Consider the following 20,087-nt stretch of genomic DNA (forward strand, 5'->3'; position numbering starts at 1 on the left):
TAGACACAACAGCTGTTCAAAAGATGCTAGTAATGATTATTATACTTTAAAAGTTATCCCTTGAACCTATATTCTAAGAATTTACAGACTATTTTAAGAACTGGAAGAGATAAAGTTCACTATCATTTAAATAACACATATTAAATATGAGTAAACTAAAGCTTAAACAGGTGAAGTAATTTGCTTGCCATCAAAAAGCTTCTTAGTGGCAACAAAAGACTCACAACCAAGTCGCCAGACTACTTGCTTCAACGCAATTCAGTCTCTCCAGAGACTTTATGCACTCCATGGTTTCATTATGGAAAGTAAATGTCTAGTTCTAATCTAGCCTCTATCATGCACTATAAGCTAGCTATTATGCTACCAACTCAATTTACACATTTCAAATTACATTTCTCATACTCTCTCTCTAGCCACATCTCTTCTAGAATTCTAGTTCTTTTAATAATGTAAATATTTGGCTAATCGCCCAAGTTCAAAGAGGTGAGGAGAATGAAGACAGAAGTGAATCAACATTTACTACTGTGTACCAGGTACTCAGCCAAGTTATTCACCTGTATTATCTCAACTGCGAAGGAGGTTGTCATCATCAGAAAAATGAGGAAATCAAACTTCCAAATTTGCCTTGCCTTACCTAGGAATAGTAAGTTGTAGTGCTGGAAACTGAACCCAAGTCTCTCTGATTTAAACCATTCAGTCACTGTCTACACATCAACAAATGGGTATATGTGTCTTTGTGTGTATACCTCTATAATTTTTTCAATGGAGTATCATAAATATTGTTCTGTAACTTTTTTAAAATTTGACAATAACTCTATATTCCCATGGCAGTTTTACTTCCTCTTGTTCATCAGCAACAAAGTTTATAGGTAAATTTGATATATGAAAGTACTCAAAAAACTCACTTTTTCTTGATTAGTAAGATAATATCTAAACTTCCAAACGAGATCTTGTTCTTCATATGTAAGCTGCTTGGTTGGTGGAAAACTCACAATAATCTACAAAACAAAAAAGAGGTACTTTTGTCAAATACATTCTTCCTATCTGTTTCCAGTTCATTTATATTTTTTTCCATTTATTTAAATATTCTATAATAGAACTATTACAGAAGGAGAATGTACATGCAACTAAGTAAGACTTAAGTTTGCTATACTTATCAATCCAAAAAGGATACTAATAGAGTATAAGGGAGAATAAAAGATAAAATGAAAAAGTCATACTCCACATTACAGTATATAACTACAGAGCTAATTTAATTCAACCAAAAACAAAACCAACCAAAATTTAAAAAAGTCATCCTTTCAAAAAAGGAAAAATCCAAACAATACGTGTTTGTCTTATCAAGTCAATGTGCGCAACAACACACGTGTGCACCAAGGCCTCTCTCAGGCAATGTACTTCAGGGCCAGTTTCTGAGAACACGGTATCGCAAAAGTGCAAACTATTTGTAGCTGTCTCCAGGGCTAATATATTTACTGAAAGCTCCAAAATAAAAATAAAACCTCAGGATTGCGAAGCTGTTGAAATCATGTGGTGTTCATTAACTTGGGAAAAAAAAACATTCATCTAAATCACTTTAAACTGATGTGGTGTTGCCTCATTTAATTATTTTTATATTATTATTTTATAAATTCTTACATTTAGCTGGTCTCTTGTGGCAGCATTAGGTTTGAGATCATGGTCAGAAGGTCCACTTCTTAAACTCCGGGCAAGTTTGTGGTGTTTGCTCTCAACTAAATTCTCCTATAAATAATTTTAAAATATTAATCAACAATGTAAACTTCACCAAAAGGAAGTTCCAATAGCCAGTTACAAATAGAAAAGTAAATAGTTACTTACTTAGGACCATTTTATAATATTTAATATTTTATTTTTGTTACCACTTTAGTCTCTATGTATATTTTAAAAACATATCACTATTTGGAGACAGGGAAACAAAGTATGGTTTATGCTTCACTAGAACCATAACATGCCCATGCCATTTCAGCTTCTTAAAACATCTACCCTTCATTCTCCACATACTCCAGGTTTTTATATCCTCTATCCACTCAAAAACCCCTTCAATCCATGACCTTCTTTACAACTCAGAGTAAAGCATTCTCTCTTCTTATAAGCTACTAACAACCTTGTGATATTTTCATCTTAGCAGTTTAATCACCAGTAGTAACTGAGGGCAGAGACCACAATACTTAAATATACATATTTAAGTATACATATTTGAGTATATACATTTAAGATATATATATATTCCATGTTTATTTTCTGTTCACGATTTTACCTACAGCCAAAATTGTTTTAAATATACTATTTTTGCTTAAAATACGTTTTATTCTATGTATTTTTGCCTGTGTAAATTGTCTGTTAATGTCTTTTTCCTAATTTTCAATTAGCTTTTTGATTCTTTGTCCTTAAGTTTTTAAGAGTTCTTCATGTATTAAATATTCAGCCCTTTGGTCTGTGATGTGTCACAAATACTTTCTTCCAATTTATTAACATTCTTTTGACTCTGTTACAGTGTTTTTGCCATGCAGTCAAATTTTTAATGCAATCAAGATTATCAATCATTTCTTTTGCTGCCTCTGATTTTCAGTCATCATTAGAAAGTTTTTCACTACAGTGAGAGTAAAGTACTAGTAAAGTTTCATTTTTTTAACATTTAAATGCCTGATCCATTTGGAGTTTTTCCTTATATATGGTGTGAGATATGGATCTGATTTCATTTTCTTTTCCCAAATGGCTAATCTGTTCTTTAGCACTATGCTCCAGTGACGAAATACCACCTTTATCATACACAAATTTCCATGTTTATTTGAATCTATTTCTGGGCTTTTTATTCTGTTCTACCAGTCTATTTGTTTATGTATATGAGCTAGTATAACTCTGTAATTAACAGAAGTTTTATAGTCTGTTTTACTGTCTGATACAGTGGTATACCAGCTCAGTGGCACTCAAAATTACTTGGTTAAAATATATTCCTCTATATAATAAATAATTACGGCTACAAACTGAATTGAATTTTTGAATACAAGCGGTAAGGAGAATAGGTTTTTTTGTTTGTTTGCTTGCTTGCTTGCCTACATTTAAAACTAAAAATTTTTAACAGGGACCTTAGTTCTTTTGTTTGTTTGTTTTTAATTACAGTATCCATTATGTTAAAACTATAACTGTTGATGAGCATTTTCTTTGGAAAATAACATACTACATATACAGACATCTCATTTACCCGGTATTTTGGTAGAAGTTAAGCAAAAGTGATATCTGTGATCTCAATGTGACAAAATTTGTTTACTCTTGGCCATTTTGAAGTATACACATTTTGAAGTATACACCGAGAATACACATTTGTGTTTTAAATATCCAGAATGCAAAATATAATTTGATTTTTATAATGAAAAGTATCAATTTTAAATATATTAACTCAATCATAGTATGTTGTGCATAGGGACTATGAAGATATGTAGGGTTTGTTTCTAAAAGATTCCCAAGTGACTCTTTTTTCCTCACTTTTTATACTCTTTTTTTCCTATCTCTTCCTCTGCTGTTAGGCCATCAGTCATTACTTCCTGCTTTAATGACCGATATTTACCTCGGTTATCATGTTTTCATTTTTAACGTGCAACTTTTAATCTACTTTGGTCTGATAAAGAAGGTTATAATCGAATTAGAAATGCATAAAATAAGAATGAAATAGTTCAGAGTGATGTGAATGAATTATAAGTATGAATATGATGATATCTATTGTGCTGCTAAAAGAATTTTTTCGCCTGAAACCTTCTAAATCTAAAGTCATCTAATTAAACATCTGTTTGTAAAGCAGGAATTCTTATTCTTTCATACCTATGAGAGAGTTATCATCTCAAAAATTCAACAGACAGGTATCTCAAAATCATCCAGACACTATGATTCAAATTGAATAGTTTTAGTAGCTACAGTGATCTTCCATATTTTACAACCAACTTAGTCTCCCTAAAATTTTCATCCATTGATCATAGTGTTATGTCCTGGTATAAACTAATTCCCTTTCTGTGCAATTTATGATTGTCTTATTGCTCTTTGCTTTATTCAACCTAGGAGATATTGAGGGTTTTTGGTTTTTTTTACACATTGAAGGTTTGTAGCAACCCTGCCTTGAACAAATCTGTAGGCACCATTTCCAAAAGCATTTGCCCACTTCGTGTCTCTGTATCACATTTTTGTTAATTCTCACAATATTTTGCACTTTTTCATTATTATCATGTTTGTTATATGGTGATCTGTGATTAGTGATGTTTGATGTTACTATTGTAACTGTTTGGGGGTGCCATGAACCCACTCATATAAGAAAGCCAACTGAACATAAATGTTGTGGATGTTCTGATGGCCTCACTGACTAGCCTTTACCCAGTCTCTCTCCTCAAGCCTCGCTATTCCCTGGTGCTTAACCTTTTTGGCACCAGGTGCTCCTATGAAAATCTAATGCCTGATGATCTGAGGTAGAGCTGAGGCGGTAATGCAAGCGCTGGGGACCGGCTACAGATATAGATGAAGCGTTGCTTGCTTGCCTGCCGCTTACCTCCTGCTGCGTGGCCGTGTTCCTAAGAGGCCACAGACCGGTACCAGTCCACAGCCCAAAGGTTGGAGACCCCTACTCTATGACATAAAAATACTGAAATTATGCCAATTAATAACTCTATAATGGCCTCGAAGTAGTCAAGTGAAAGGAAGAGTCACATGCTTCTCACTTTAAATCAAAAGCTAGAAACTATTAAACAGTGAGGGAGGCATGTCGAAAACCGAGACAAGACAAAAGATAGGCCTCTTGTGCCAAACAGTGAGTCGAGTTGTGAATACAAAGTTTTTAAAGGATATTAAAAGTGCTACTCCAGTTAACACACAAATGATAAGAATATGAAACACCCTTACTGCTGATATGGAGAGTTTTAGTGGTCTGGATATAAAATCAAACCAGCCACAACATTCCCTTAAACCAAAGCCTAATCCAGAGTTAGGCCTTAAGCCTCTTCAATTCTATGAAGGATGAGAGAGGAGAGGAAGCCGTGAAAGAAACGTTTGAAACTAGAAGAGGTTGGTTCATATAGTTTAAGGAAAGAAGCCACCTCCATAACATAAAAGTAAAAGGTGAAACAGCAAGTGCTAATGTAGAAGCTGCAGCAAGTTATCCAGAAGATCAAGCTAATTAATGAAGGTGGCTACATTAAACAACAGATTTGCAAAGTAGACAAACAGCCTTACATTGGAAGAAGATGCAATTTAGGATTTTCATGGCTAGATAGGAAAAGCCAATGCCTGGCTTCAGAGCTTCAAAGGACAGGCTGATTCTCTTGTTGGGGGCTAATGCAGATGGTGACTTTAAGTTGAAGCCAATGATCACTTACCATTCTGAAAACCCTAGGGTACTTAAGAATTATGCTAAATTTAATCTGACTATCCTCTATGAATAGAAGAACAAAGCTTGGATAACAGCTTATATGTTTACATCATGGTTTACTGAACATTTTAAACGCAGTGTTGAGACTTACTGCTCAGAAAAAAGATTCCTTTCAAAATATTACTGTCATTAACAAGGCACCTAGTCACCCAAGAACTCTGATGGATTAATGTTGTTTTCTTGCCTGCTAACACAACACCCATTCTTCAGTCCATAGATCAAGGAGTAATTTCAACTTTCAAGTCTAAAGAAACACATTTTGTAAAAAGCTGTAATTGCCATACAGTGATTCCTCTGATGGATCAAGGCAACGTAAATTTAAAACTTTCTGAAAAGAAGTCACCATTCTAGATGCCTTTAAGAACATTCATAATTCATGGGAAAAGGTCGAAATATCAACATTAACTGGAGTTCGGAAGAAGTTGAATCCAACCCTCATGGATGATTTTGAGGGGTTCAAGACTTCAACAGAGGAAGTAACTGCAGATGTGGTGGAAATAGCAAGAGAACTAAAATAGAAGTAGAGCCTGAAGATGTGACTGAATTACTGCAATCTCATAATAAAACCTGAATGGCTGAGGAGTTACTTCTTATGGATGAGCACAGAAAGTGGTTTCTTGGAATGAAATCTACTCCTGGTGAAGATGCTGTGCAGACTGTTAAAATGACAACAAAGGATTTAGAATATTATGTAAACTTAGTAAACTTAGCTGATAAAGCAGTAGCAGGATTTGAGAGGACTGACTCAATTCTGAAAGACTTTCTACCGTAGGTATAATGCTATCAAACAGCATTGCTTGCTACTCAGTAATCATTTGTAAAAGAAAGAGTCAATCGATGTGGCAAACTTCATTGCTGTCTTATTTTAAAAAATTGCCACAGCCATCCCAAACCTTCAGAAACCACCACCCTGGTCATTCAGCAGCCATCAATATCGAGCCAAGACTCTCCACCAGCAAAAAGATTGCAATATTCTGAAAGCTCAGATGATGATTAGCATTTTTTAGCAATAAAGTATTTTTAATTAAGTATTTTTTAATTTTTTAATGTACACTGTTTTTTTAGACATAATGTTATTGCACACTTAATAGACTACAGTATAGTATAAGCGTAACTTTTATATGCACTGGGAAGGCAAAAACTTCATGTGACTTGCTTTATTGCAGCAGCCTGGAACCAAACATGCAGTATCTCCAAGGCTGCACCTGGTCCCCCAAGTCCTCAGTTCAAGACTACATTCCCCAGCTCTTTCAGTAATCCAAATAAAATGGCTCCCCAACACTGTACTATCCTGACTTTATTTTTACATGTTAAGATTTCTTATAAAAATCTCATCTGAACCAGACAGCTAAAGTGGATTTATAAATCAATTTTAGATAACTGAGGTACACTTTTTTAAAAAGAAATGTATGATGTGGGTCTAAGTCATTCTGAAGTAAAGTACTTTTGTAAGAAACTTGGCAATAACTCACCATAGACATCTGAGGGTCAGGAACTTTCACTATCTCAAAGCTGGTTAAAATTGGAGATGACTCATCACCATCCTGGATTACAGTGTAATAAGTCAAAAAAAGCAAATAAATAAAATTTAACCAAATGATAAGAAATAATACATGATAATGTATATTCCAATGTATTTTAATTCCATGTAATGAACATCACTCCTTCCTTTAAGAAAATTATTCTTCCTCTTACTATATTTTAAAACATATCTATTTTTTACCTTTTGTTACTTATAAAATATTTTGGAAAAAATAAACTCTAACAATAAAAATTTGCAATGCAGTTTTTAGGAATATGAGGTCTAGAAATTAGATTGTTTTTGTCTTTTTTTTTTAAACTCTATGATGACCACAGGTCAAAAATAATATGTCCTAATATTCAAACATGGAACAAGAAACCACAGAGCATAATTAAAATATTGTGCAATGGATATGTTACATCACTTCCAAACACTACTAAGTGGATGTTGGTAAGTTCAAATGATCACAACTAAGTTCCATTCAGAGAAGAATTTTAAGTGTGGGATTAATGTTACTCAAATTTATATACAGGAAGAGACTCAGCAGCATTGCTTCTCACAGAGGCACCTAACTCAACATAATGCAAACTTCAATAAAGAGAATCAATTCTTAAGAAATAAAGCTGTCTTATTTTGTTGGTATTATCACTTTTGAAGAATGTTGGCTTTTATTTTTATGCAATTCAGGCAAGAAAGGTAATTCAGTATAATAAATGTCACTGCATACATACTGGAAAGGCTAAACTAATTAAGGTAAAAATTCGTTTCCTCACGATTGTACAACCAGAGGTAAGATTTTTTGTCAATTTCCAAATGCTACTATATTTTCAATTTTAGATATGTTCAACAAAATCAGGAGACACTGAAAAGGGGGAAGTATTGTGACTTTAGTTCAGTAATTGAGTCTTAGAGAAAACCACAAATTCCCACAGCGGTTGTTTAACAGGCTGGTTCTTAGTCACAACACCAGAAAACACATTTATCAGCCCAACTGTGACAAGTAATCTTCACTAAAGCTATCTGTCACAAAAGACAGGTGACAAGAAAGTCTATTTCCATTAGATTCAATACACTGGCCCAGCAATCTTTATACTAAGTGGAAGTATGACAGGGTAGGTACACAGGCATTAATTTATGGGCAATTTTCAAAAAGCAGTAGAAAGGGGTCAAGAACCTTTTCAGAAAATACTTGAAATTCTTCTAATTTCTATTCTGTTATTATTTCATCTACTATCAAAGCCGTCTTTCGAAAGATCCTTCACATCTCCAATGTTGTAAAATACCACTTTCATTAGCATGCTTTTGCAATATAAACTCCACATGGGCAGGAAATATTGCTTTAAATGAAATTATATATAATGTAAAATGTAAAATGTAATTTTTTAAAAATGTATGGTGACAAAAATTTCACTCACCTACATTTCTCTTTTTAACATAGTTTTTCTAATGAATTAATAAACAATGTTAGTCTATCTTTCTTATTTTATTTCATTTATATAGTTTTTCTAATGAATTAATAAACAATGTTAGTCTATCTTTCTTATTTTATTTCATTTATAAAATGAAAAGCTGAAACAAGTTAATGTTTCCTAACCTTTTACTAAAAGGAAGGTATAAAAGCTAAAGGGAAAAAGTATGAATAGTAACTTGAAAAATACCAGAAAAGTGATGATAAATTAACTGTACAAACCCTAGAATTACATTATGAAAACATCCTTCAAACGATAATTTATAGTTACAAATATATTGTTAAAAATCACTTGTGACAGCTTTAACAAATAACACTAAAGTTTAAAAGTAATTTAAAAGTGTTGCTTCTAATGAACAAATGCACTGTATATGAGCTTAGCTATATGCTAGAAGAATATTATTCTATTATGCCATGTATCAAAAGTCTGTCCTCCAGAGAAAGACAAATACCATATGATTTCACTTATATGTGGAATCTAAAGAACGAAATAAACAAAAGAGCAACAGATTCATAGATACAGAGTATAAACTGGTGATTGCCAGAAAGAAGAGGGGTTAAGGGGATGGGTAAAAAAAGTGAAGGGATTAAGAAGTACAGATTGGTAGTTACAAAACAGTCACAGGATGTGAAAAACAGCAAAGGAAATATAGTCAATAATACTGTAATAACAATATATAGTGCCAGGTGGGTGGGTCCTTGACTAATCGGGGGGATCACTTAGTAAATAATATAAATTTCTAACCACTATGCTATGCAACTGAAACTAATATAAAATAATATTGAATGTCAATTCCAATTGAAAAATAAAAATTAAAAAAAAGTCTGTCCTCATTAACACTGATTTAAGTACTTGTCTTAGTATTTCTACAATAATAAAAAGTACCTGTTTTATGTGGTTTTAAACTACACATAGAATTATTTCTATAATACTTAAATAAAGACCCTTCAACAAACATTTGAGGCACAGACATTTTTCAAGTAGCTACATGTCAAACACACATTACTTTCTTTCGCATAATGAGCCAGAGGAAATCTAGAACTGCATATGTGCTATCACTCGGCCTACTGATAACATAATTTTCTTAATTCTGCATATATTATACTAATAAATGCAGATGTATAAAGTGTTTCCTAAGCATACTTATGTTAGGGTCACATATAAATTTCCAACACATTATATATATACTCAAATAACAAACATAACCTTAACTTTCAATAGATTACTATTTAAAAAGCATGATTATTTTTCAAATGAATTCTAATTGTTAATAAAGCTACAGCTTTAATGTCCTATTTGCCAATTTGTAGAACAATTAATCAAAAAGTTTTTAATCTTCTGCATATTTATTGAATTCTGTAACCCAGAACTGTATTACATGAATGATTGGCTTTTGTAATCTTGTTGTAGCTATATGATTTGATTTGTGCATACATAAACAGCTGCTGCTGACAGCTGTCTGCTGCTATCCTGCAACCAAATAATTCATCTCAGCAGGAACAACAGTAATTTTTTTTAATGTTTCCCCTCCCCTCTACTTTAGAGACCATAAACAGTTCCAAGGCAAATACCTTTTCATAATAAACAATGCCATATTCCTTGTCATCGCACTTGACACATCGAAACTCAACCATCAAGTACATGAAATTAGAACTTCGTTTTTCACTCTAAAAAAAAAAAAGATTTTCATGAAAAATGATCATCTTTAACATTCTCTTAAAGGATCAGTTTATACCATTATTCCCAATTCAGTAATACACAGATCTATCAAGAACAACTTGAAATGTAACAAATTTTTATTTTGTTATTATAAATGCAATGTTACAGCACTACTATTTTATTATATACAACACTGCTGTTTAGCCAGTAGTATCTACTATTCACTTCTAACTCCTTCCTAAAACTTAATGACACTTAGTTTATTCAGTAATTTGGATTTTATTATATAAAATCTTGATGGTATTTTGTATGCACATGTATGAGAACTATTTTCTTTCAAAACTAAAGATGTTTTGTACTTATAACAATGTTAAACAAAGAACAGTTCACCCTTAAACCATACAACTAATCTATAGCAATTGCTATAACAAAAATCAAAAGGAAAACAAAATGTGTGACTAACGACTGAGGGCAATTGATCTTAACAGATATAACCTTTACAAGTTTTTCACAATTTATAAACAGTTTTAAGACAACTTGCAGTGACTCGTAAATTTTTATCAGTATACTTTAAGTATACTGGGAAACAGTTACTTCTTCAACGTAAAAAAATGTTAATTCTATGTATAAATTTGTCCCTTTAAAAACAAGCAAATACTATGTAAATAACGAAGTGAAATAAAATTAAGTCTAAAAGGATGATTAGTCTTGACCCAAAACAGTTTTTTAAATGGCTTTAAATCCATATGTATAAAATCAAAGTCTAAGGAGGTCATTTACATTGTTCAACTTTATGAAGCATAGTATAGTCTATTATGGTAATGGTAATGGTCTCCTATCTTTTAAGGAGAATGGAAAAGGCTGGAGAGAGTAAGCCCTAACATTATATTTTCTACCCAGGGGGTACCTAAGTTGAAGAACAGAAAAATACAGGTAAGCATTTCGATTAAACTAATTTTGGAATGTGATTATTATAAAAATTCAAAATAGTAAAGTCTCCTTCCAGTTTGAATATATGAGAATGTACTATGAATAAATTTGGAAAAAATGCCCAGTATTCATACTAAATATAAATGTTGTTAAACACCACTAATTTCTTTTTTAAAAATTAACAATGCTAGAATATAATTTTTACAAGTGTTCATTGTAAAATTAAAAATTTCTTTCTCTTTCCAGCTCCTGAAAACTTCGCAGAGAACAGTATCTGTGGTGGTCACTGTAAGCTAGGCATATCACAAAGTTGATATTCCTTTCTCTTAATGTGATTAATAGTAATAGTTATTTCTGTTCTCTTAGATGCCAAATGTTAGGAAAAATGTCTAGTACTTCAGTGCAAATACATAAAAAAGAGAAATTATGCATTCTAACTTTTGGAAAGAGTTTCATTGAAGTCATCTTTTAATTAAACATATCCTAAGATACACAAGATCAAGAGACAAAGTACTTGAACTATGTAACTTTATTAAGGATGCAGAGTCCTATATGTAGTACATAAGAGAAGAAGTATCTTAATTGGAGAGAGGACTTGCTAAAGATGACTAAGGTAATTGAAGTGAAGAGGTAGCACTGTGCTGAATACAAGCTGCCATATGGAGACAGAACACGCAAGTGAGGCATCAAACTCATACTGGCTTCACTTATACGATATTTAGTATACTTATAATATACACTACCTACTTCACGGTTGGACAGAACACTAAAATATAAGAAAGGCAGATATCCCAAGTTTTCCACTTATTAACAAAGAACTCCCAACTACACATCACCCCAATAATCCCATATTTGTGAGATATCTGGCAATAAATAATTCTCAAAAAACTCTTGATTTAGATACCTGGAGAAAATATTTTGTAATAAAAAAGAAGAATACAACCCACCTCATTTATCATTTCAATTTCTCTAAAAGTCAGTCTGTCCAGCCAATCTACTTTCACCATGTGTCCTTGTCGATGGGCTTTGGTGAGCTGCAGAAAAAGCACAATGGAGAAAATTTTAACATAGATCTCACAGCATGAGATAAAAAATAGCATTGCCCATCACTCCCTTTCAACATCATACTGGAAGTACTACCTAATGTAATAAAAGCTATTGGGAAGAAATCAAACTATCTCTGTTCGCATATGACATGGTCATCTATGTAGAAAATAGGAAACAATGGACAAAAAAAACTCCTGGAACTAATAAGCGATTATAGCAAGGCTGTAGAATAATAAGTTAACATACAAAAGTCAATTACTCTTATATACCAGCAACGGACAAGTGGAATTTGAAATTAAAGACACAGAGATGTCTAAATTATATCTCAATAAAGCCATTATTTTTTTTAAAAGCAACATTTACATTAGCATCCCCAAAAATGATATTGTTATAAATCTAACGAAATACGTAAATGATCTATATGAGGAAAACCACGAAACTCTGATGAACAATACCAAAGAACTACACAGACGGAGATATAATCCTGTCCATGAATAAGAATACTCAATATTGTCAAGATGTCAGTTCTCCCCAACTTGATATTTAGATTTAATAAAATCCCACTAAAAACGCTAGTGAGTTATCTTGTGGATAGCGAAATGATTCTAAAGTTTATATGAAGAGGCAAAAGATCCAGAAGAGCCAAAACAATACTGAAGGAAAAGAACAAAATTGGAGGACTGACACTATCTAACTTCAGAAATTATAATAAAGCTACAATAATCAAGACGGTCTGACACTGGCAAAAGGATAGACAAACATTCATGGAACAGTATAGAAAGCCCAGAAAGAGACCCATATAAATAAATATAGTCAACTGATCTCTGACAAAGGAGCAGAGGCAAAACAATGGGGCAAAGATAGTTTTTCAACAAATGGTGCTGGACTAACTAGACAGCCACATATAAAAAAATTGAAAAGAATCAACCCTTCAAAAATTAACTCAAAATGCATTAGACCTAAATGTAAAATGCAAATCTATAAAATTCCTATAAGATAACATAAGAGAAAACCTAGATGACCTTGGGTATGGTGATGCCTTTTTAGATGCAACGCCACGGACATGATCCATGACAGAAATCACTGATAAGCCAGACTTCGTTAAAATTAAAAACTTCTGCTCTGTGAAAGATACTGCCAAGAGACCAAGACAAGCCACAGATTGGGAGAAGATATTTGCAAAGACACACTATTATCCAAAATATACGAAGAACTCTTAAAACTCGGTAAGAAAACAAGCAACCAGATTAAATAATGGGCCCTTCACAGACAACTCACCAAAGATATACAGATGACCAATATACATATGAAAAGATACTCCATATATGTATCAGGAAAATGCAAATTAAAACAACAGGATACCCCTAAACACCGATTAGAGTGGCCAAAATCTGGTACACTAACAACATCAAATGCAGACGAGAATGTAGAACAACAGGAACTCGCATTCACTGCTGGTGGAAATGCAAAATGGTACAGCTACTTTGGAAGACAGTATAACAGTTTCTTACAAAACTAAACATAATCTTACCATACAATTCAGGAATCACATTCCTTGATATTTTCCTAAAGATGCTGAAAAATCATGTCCACACAGAAGTCTGCACAGGAATTTTTATAGCAGCTTTATTTGTAATTGCCAAAACCTGGAAGCAACTAAGATATCCCTCAGTGGATGAATGAATAAATAAACTGTGGTACTCAAAGCAATGGAATATTATTCAGTGCTAAAATAAAATGAGCTATCAAGCCATAAAAAGACACTAAGGAATCTTAAATGCATAATCCTAGGTGAAAGAAATCTATTTGAATGACTGCTGTAAGATTCCAACCATATGACATTCTGAAAAAGATAAAACTACAGAGACAGTAAAAAGATAATTAGTTGCCCAGGGTTGGGCACGGGGGAGGAGGAAGGAGGGCTGAACAGGTGGAGCACGAAAAGATTTTTAGGACAATGAAACTACCGAATAATACATAATGATGGCTACATGTCATTATAAAGTTCTCCAAGCCCACAGAATGTACCCTGTGATAAACTAGGGACTTTGTGTGATAACGATATATCAATGTAGGTTCATTAATTGCTTTGTTTTGTTTTGTTTTGTTTTTAGGTACATCAATTACAACAAATGCACCACTCTGGTGGGGGATGTTAATAATGGCTATGCATATGTGAGGGCAGAAGGTATACAGGAAATCTCTGTACCTTTCTCTCAATATTTCTGAGAACCTAAAACTGCTCTACAATGCTCTCATCATCATATCTGATACATTCCTGTACATAACACACCATACACAACAATCAGGACAAGAAAGACTTGGCTTAGTGACTAACCATCATGTTTTCTTAGAGAAAAACAATTAAAAAAATTTTTTTAAGTCCAAAATCTGCCATCTGAACATGTTAAAAAAAAGTCATTTTTCACTCTTTCCAGAATTCATGTTTGCTGCTAATATATATTACTTCCTATATAGCATATTCCTAGCTTCTCTATATGAATGCTAAAGATGACCATTTGGTCAGGATAACAGTACCATAAATTGGTAAGGCCACTTAGGAGAACAAGGTTAAATTATCCTAGATACATTCACATTTGCGTATCATTATTTGCAATAAAGAAAATTTAGACGTAAAAGAATGTAAATGTCCCTCAATAGTGGCAACTGTTAAGTAGACTATAGTACACACACTATGAAATACTATGATCAAAAAGAAAGGAAAATCAACATACCCTGATAGGCGAACATCACTACAATACTGCTGAATGCAAAAGCAACTGCAAAATGAGAGGTACCACTTATGCTACGCCTAACTGTTTACAAGTCTGTCTCCTGCACTACACTTTGAGACTGAGAGCAGAATTTCTAAATATTTGTTTGAATTAGTTTTATAATTTCTGCAGAACTGGAAAGTTACTACTCAAAAGGTCCCCTAGCCACTTGTGCTATTTATCTGCTATGTAACAAAGCACCGCAAACCTAAATGCTTTAACACAACATTCATTTTATTATTTTCCATGATTCTTGGGGAATTCAAGAATTCTTTTCGAGAGACATCTGGATATTTTTTGATATTTTTCTAACAGCCTCTCACAAGACTGTTGACATTTGGTAGCTGGAGCTGGAATGTCCAAGATAGCTCCACGCACATTTCTAATGCCTTTGCTCTGCTGGGAAACCAGGGTGGTGGGGCCTCTTTCTTTCTGCTTGTACTATCAGTACTACTCTCTCTCCAGGTTTCAACGTAGTCACTGCAATAGAGTAGCAAGACATCTTACATCACGGCTCACTGTTCCCAAAAATGTAAAAACAAAAGCGATCAAGCTATCTTAAAACAGGCAAAGCATCACTTCAGCTGCATCATATTGGTTAAAATGAGTCACAGGGCTAATGCAGATCCAATGCAGAAGGGTGTGAGCATCGGGAGGCATGTTTCATTGAGAACCATCTTTGGAGACCAGCTAGCACAACACTTGCTTCTTGGAAAACTCAAGCATATGATACAATTGATTGCGCAACTGTAAAAGAGCAAGGGGAGAGGATTTCAAGATGGCAAAGTCAGCTCTTGGCTAAACTTTAGAGAACAGGGAAAGTCTAGAATTAACTTTCACAACTTCTAAATGATTGGCCACTGCTTTCCTCTCTAAAATAATCTACAACTCTGAGATGCTACATTTCAGCCACCCTTTTCAATTATTCAAATCATAACACTTTTTACTTTTTATGACTCAATGCAGATAAAATAATTAAATATTGGATGAAAATATTTTTCTAAAATTTTGTAAAATTTTAGAAAACTATAAAGCACTATGCAAACTGTTAGCAGCTATTATAACTGGCCCATAATCTATGTCACTTCACCTCTTATAGGTGCTGATAACAATATAGACAGACTTGGGTGGTTTTCAACAGTCTAAAGCAGCTTCTAGTTCTCTCCAGGCTAGGAACTTCTAGAGATAATGAAAACCAAAAATGAACTTTAACAATTCATATTTCATTTTGGGTATGAAATGTCAGTGACCTAGATCTTTCAAAAGAGGAAATCTGCATTCTGTTAAACAGCAGGGTAAAACTAGTACAATCTGTTTCAAATTGCTTCTGAAAAAATAATTCTCACTAGGGTGCCCATCCTAGGAAGAAGACAGGTCAAGAAATCAGTGAAAGTGTCATTCTCTCTTTTTAAGGAACACGGGTTTCCAAAGAATTCACAAGAAGTCACATAGAACTAAAAGGAGAAGCCCACGGTCACAGAAATAAGTGCATAATTATTGAGCTCTAATTTCTCCAAGAATTAAACAGCAAGGAGTTTTAAAAGCTATTTAAATAAAAAAAATCTGTAAGAACCAAGTAACATGTCAAGGAAATTGTTTGGTGTACATGTATTATCAGATTTAATGGGAGGACAGAAATAAGTGCTTGAGGAAGATGTCTCAGAATTTAAGTGTACAATACAAGTACCTGGGACAGAACTAAAAGTAGGCCAACTTGCGGCACTGTATATAGACTAAGAACATTAGGAAAAACAAATTTCAAACCAGGTAGTGATCCCTGGGAACAGATAAACTCCCAGGATCACAAATCACAGTTCATAGCGACTTATTCATACCTGCTCCACTAGACTATAAGCTCCTTGAGTGCTAGAGCTATGAATAGTTAATAGAACCTTGTATTTACTCACTCAGTGAATGTTTACATTTATTGAAAGGCCTTCTAATATGGAATAGTGGTAGGAGAGAAAACAAATGTTTATATACTTTGGAATTCTGCTCAAAAGCTTTAGGGATTTGATGGGGGCCAAGGAGGAAAGAGTAACAGTCCAAAGGAAGCTGAAGAAAAGAATGATACATGCCTTCAGTCACTTTTCTCTAGTATTTATACACAGGCACACCTCCCTTTACTGAGCTTCACTTTATTGTACTTCACAGATTGAAGGCAAGACCCTCCACCAGCAAAAAGATTACGATTTGCTTTGCTGCAGTGGTCTGGAACCAAACCCGCAATATCTCTGAGGTATGCCTGTACCCTCGACATAAATATGTATTACTTGATTGTTGTTATAAGTTTCAAACTTTCCTTAGGTCTTCTGCTCTGCAGATAATCACAGAATGTTGAAAGAAGCAATTTCCCTGCACTCGTAGAACTTAAAGGTAGGAAGGGGTGAGCCAGTCTTATGGTAAATGGCTCTATGTGTAACTACAAACTGAAACAGTGAGATGAAGTAATGAACAGGGTGCTGTGACAGAAAATAATGAGTCTTGAGAAGGCGTCTCAGGCAAATGACATTTAAGCAGAGACCCGAAGGATAAAGAATCAGCCAAACAGGATGAAATCTTCCAGCAGAGCAAATAACTACATGTTTGCCAGTACGTCAGTGAGCCTGATGTGCCCAGGCTTTAAAGAGAGATCCTGATTAGTCCTCAGTAAATATTTAACTAAATAAATCAAGTTCTCTGCAAGGTGAAAGTAGGAAGATGTATACATATATAAGATGCTTACTGGGAATCAGCTTTCTTGAGGTCATGATGATCTAGATTTTTCCTTATAATAGACATTACACTTAAAAAGCCCACAGGGGAAAAAGAAAAAGTGAGAGGGACTGAAAAACAATGTTTATATATTTCAAGTCTGCCCAGGAATCTGTAGAGGTAAATGGGGGCAGATAGATTCAAAAGGAAACTGGAGAGAAATGATTTCTACTTTATAAATTTTCCTTCAACTAGTTTCTTCCATATTCATATGACCACTTTATCTTTACAAAAGACATCGATGAACATGTATTTATAAAAAAGTACCAGATACAAAGCCGAAGTTCACAGATGCTATGAAAAGTGGGTTGGTTTGTTTGCTAATTAAGAGATGGCTTAACAAGTTTAATATTTGGCTATAAAAATAAGATGAACACATAGACAGAATATAACTGATAGAATAAAAATAGTCAAAGATGTATATCAAACTCGATCCTGATTTTAAGCACCCACACAGACCTTATGACTATGTCTGGTAACTTGGAAATATAGCATATGAACAAATCAAATAAGCCATCTAAAAACATCTCAAAAGAACAATTTTCACTTTTTATTTTCAAGCCAACAGAAAATATAAAATTGATAATGGCTTAACGAAAGCACAGAATTGCAAACATCTTGAATATCCAACCATAGAGGATTACTAAAATGAATTATGGCATATCCAACTTTGCAAAATCCTGAATTATTTACAAATCATGTACAAGCATAGTAAGTCCTTACTTAATGTCTTTGATAGGTTCCATGACTTTAAGAGAAGCGATGTGAAACAAAAGCAATTTTACCATAGGCTAATTGATATAAATAAGAGTTAAGTTCTTCTGGTATGTCATCAACATTATAAAGAAACAATGTCATTTGAGGACCTGCTGTATCTTAAATGACCCAAAACAATTTTGAGATACCATTAAGTATAAAAGCAGAATTCAATTAAACACATACACAACATGATCCTGATTTAAAAATAACTATATACACATTCATATGCAACACACATATTAATTTACTGAAAGCATATCAACTAAAATATTAATGATAATTATTTCTGGGAAGAGGGTCAGAGGTGATTTTTATAGTCTTTGTGTTTTAACAAATCTATCATTGTAGAAGATGCATATAATCTTTGTAATAAAAAAATGTTATTTAAAAACTAATGTTATTTTAAAAATAATTAACTGTGGGAAAAAATCTCTTTTGAGAAAACTACTACAGATTAGCATTTAATAACACATGTTAAATTATTTTACCTCATAATAAAAATTCAAAGAATAAAAATCTATTTGATTAACTTCACCATCTAAAATGAAAACCAGGTACTAACATAATTTTTTCTCAAATTACTTCTTCCAAAGGCCTTTCAACTAGGTCCAACTAAAGAACCATATAAATTAAATGATGCTACCATTTTTCAATATGTGTTTAATAAAAACTCCTATAATACAGAACATAGAGGATTTTGGTATCAGGTTTACTCATGTCAAAAATCTATAACAGGAGAGTTTCCCAATAAATGAATTTCCCCCAAAAAAGTAGTTATACAAAAGGTGATGCTTGGTCTAGGTACACATATGCTATCTAAAAGGGAACAAATGACAAAGGTGTATTTTTTCCCCTTTTTTTCTCTACCACTTGAAAAACCAGACACAAAACTTTTAGATTAACAAAATCTATATGAAAGTTCAAAATTTCTCTTGAAGTATTTATAGTAATATGCAAGGCTATTTTTTTTTTAGCATGATTATACAGGATTGTTTATTCAACTACCTTATATCCTGTACCTCTAAATTCCCTAAAGTTAAAGGCCATAATGTAACTCTTCAACTCTTAATGCTTTCCTGAGCAAAGACTAAAACTGAGCTAAATACTATTGAACAGAATATCATTATTGGTCAGCTAATCCATTTCCATGATGTACTATGGTTTATTCAAATTTCTATTATTTAAAAGTATAATTCTTCAATAAACGTAAGGCAGTGAGATTTACTTGTATTAAATCAAATACAAGCAATGCAGGAATTTATAATTCAAGACAAAATGTAATTGTATAGAAGAATTCACTTGAACTATTGAGAGTAAAAAAGTTGTGTGTGTCAGAGAATCTATCTGCACACACACCTGTGTATTTAATTCTTAGGAAGCATCGGAGTTACTTCTAGCTTCCTGATTAATAAAGTCTTAGCCACAAATCTTCGATTTTACTTTGAAACTTTACAGGTAAATCTTATATTTAAAATTTTGCCTCATAAAAGTTTCATTCAGCTAAACTCAGAGATTAATCTTGTCTTAGAACCATGTCATTTTTTTCTTTTTCTGGCAGAAATTATAGCTGTAAAGACAGAATAGATTTATAGAACATAAATCAATATTTTTTTTAGGGTTTAATCTTACCCTTGTGAAAACTACCTTAGTCTATTTACTACCATAGATTTCAAAACAAATCTAAAAGTTTTGACAGTTTTAGATAACTAAAAAAACTAATAAAAAAGATTCTACTATGCATCATT

At 33.0% G+C, this 20,087-nt stretch overlaps 1 protein-coding gene across 5 annotated transcripts in view; it reads right to left on the reverse strand.

The window, feature by feature from the left end:
* Positions 1-20,087, reverse strand: part of PIK3C3 (phosphatidylinositol 3-kinase catalytic subunit type 3) — a 123,186-nt gene that overhangs the window by 77,878 nt on the left and 25,221 nt on the right. For all 5 annotated transcript variants that reach the window (XM_039842657.1, XM_039842682.1, XM_039842667.1 and 2 more), the window contains 5 exons: positions 11,956-12,042; positions 9,991-10,086; positions 6,901-6,972; positions 1,639-1,743; positions 906-998 (listed from right to left, as the gene is read on the reverse strand). In XM_039842657.1, the coding sequence (XP_039698591.1) occupies positions 906-998; positions 1,639-1,743; positions 6,901-6,972; positions 9,991-10,086; positions 11,956-12,042 (453 nt within the window). The remainder of the gene's footprint in view (positions 1-905; positions 999-1,638; positions 1,744-6,900; positions 6,973-9,990; positions 10,087-11,955; positions 12,043-20,087) is intronic.

Source organism: Pteropus medius, unplaced genomic scaffold, assembly GCF_902729225.1.
Source record: "Pteropus medius unplaced genomic scaffold, Ma_sr-lr_union100, whole genome shotgun sequence".
NCBI classification, from domain to species: domain Eukaryota; kingdom Metazoa; phylum Chordata; class Mammalia; order Chiroptera; family Pteropodidae; genus Pteropus; species Pteropus medius.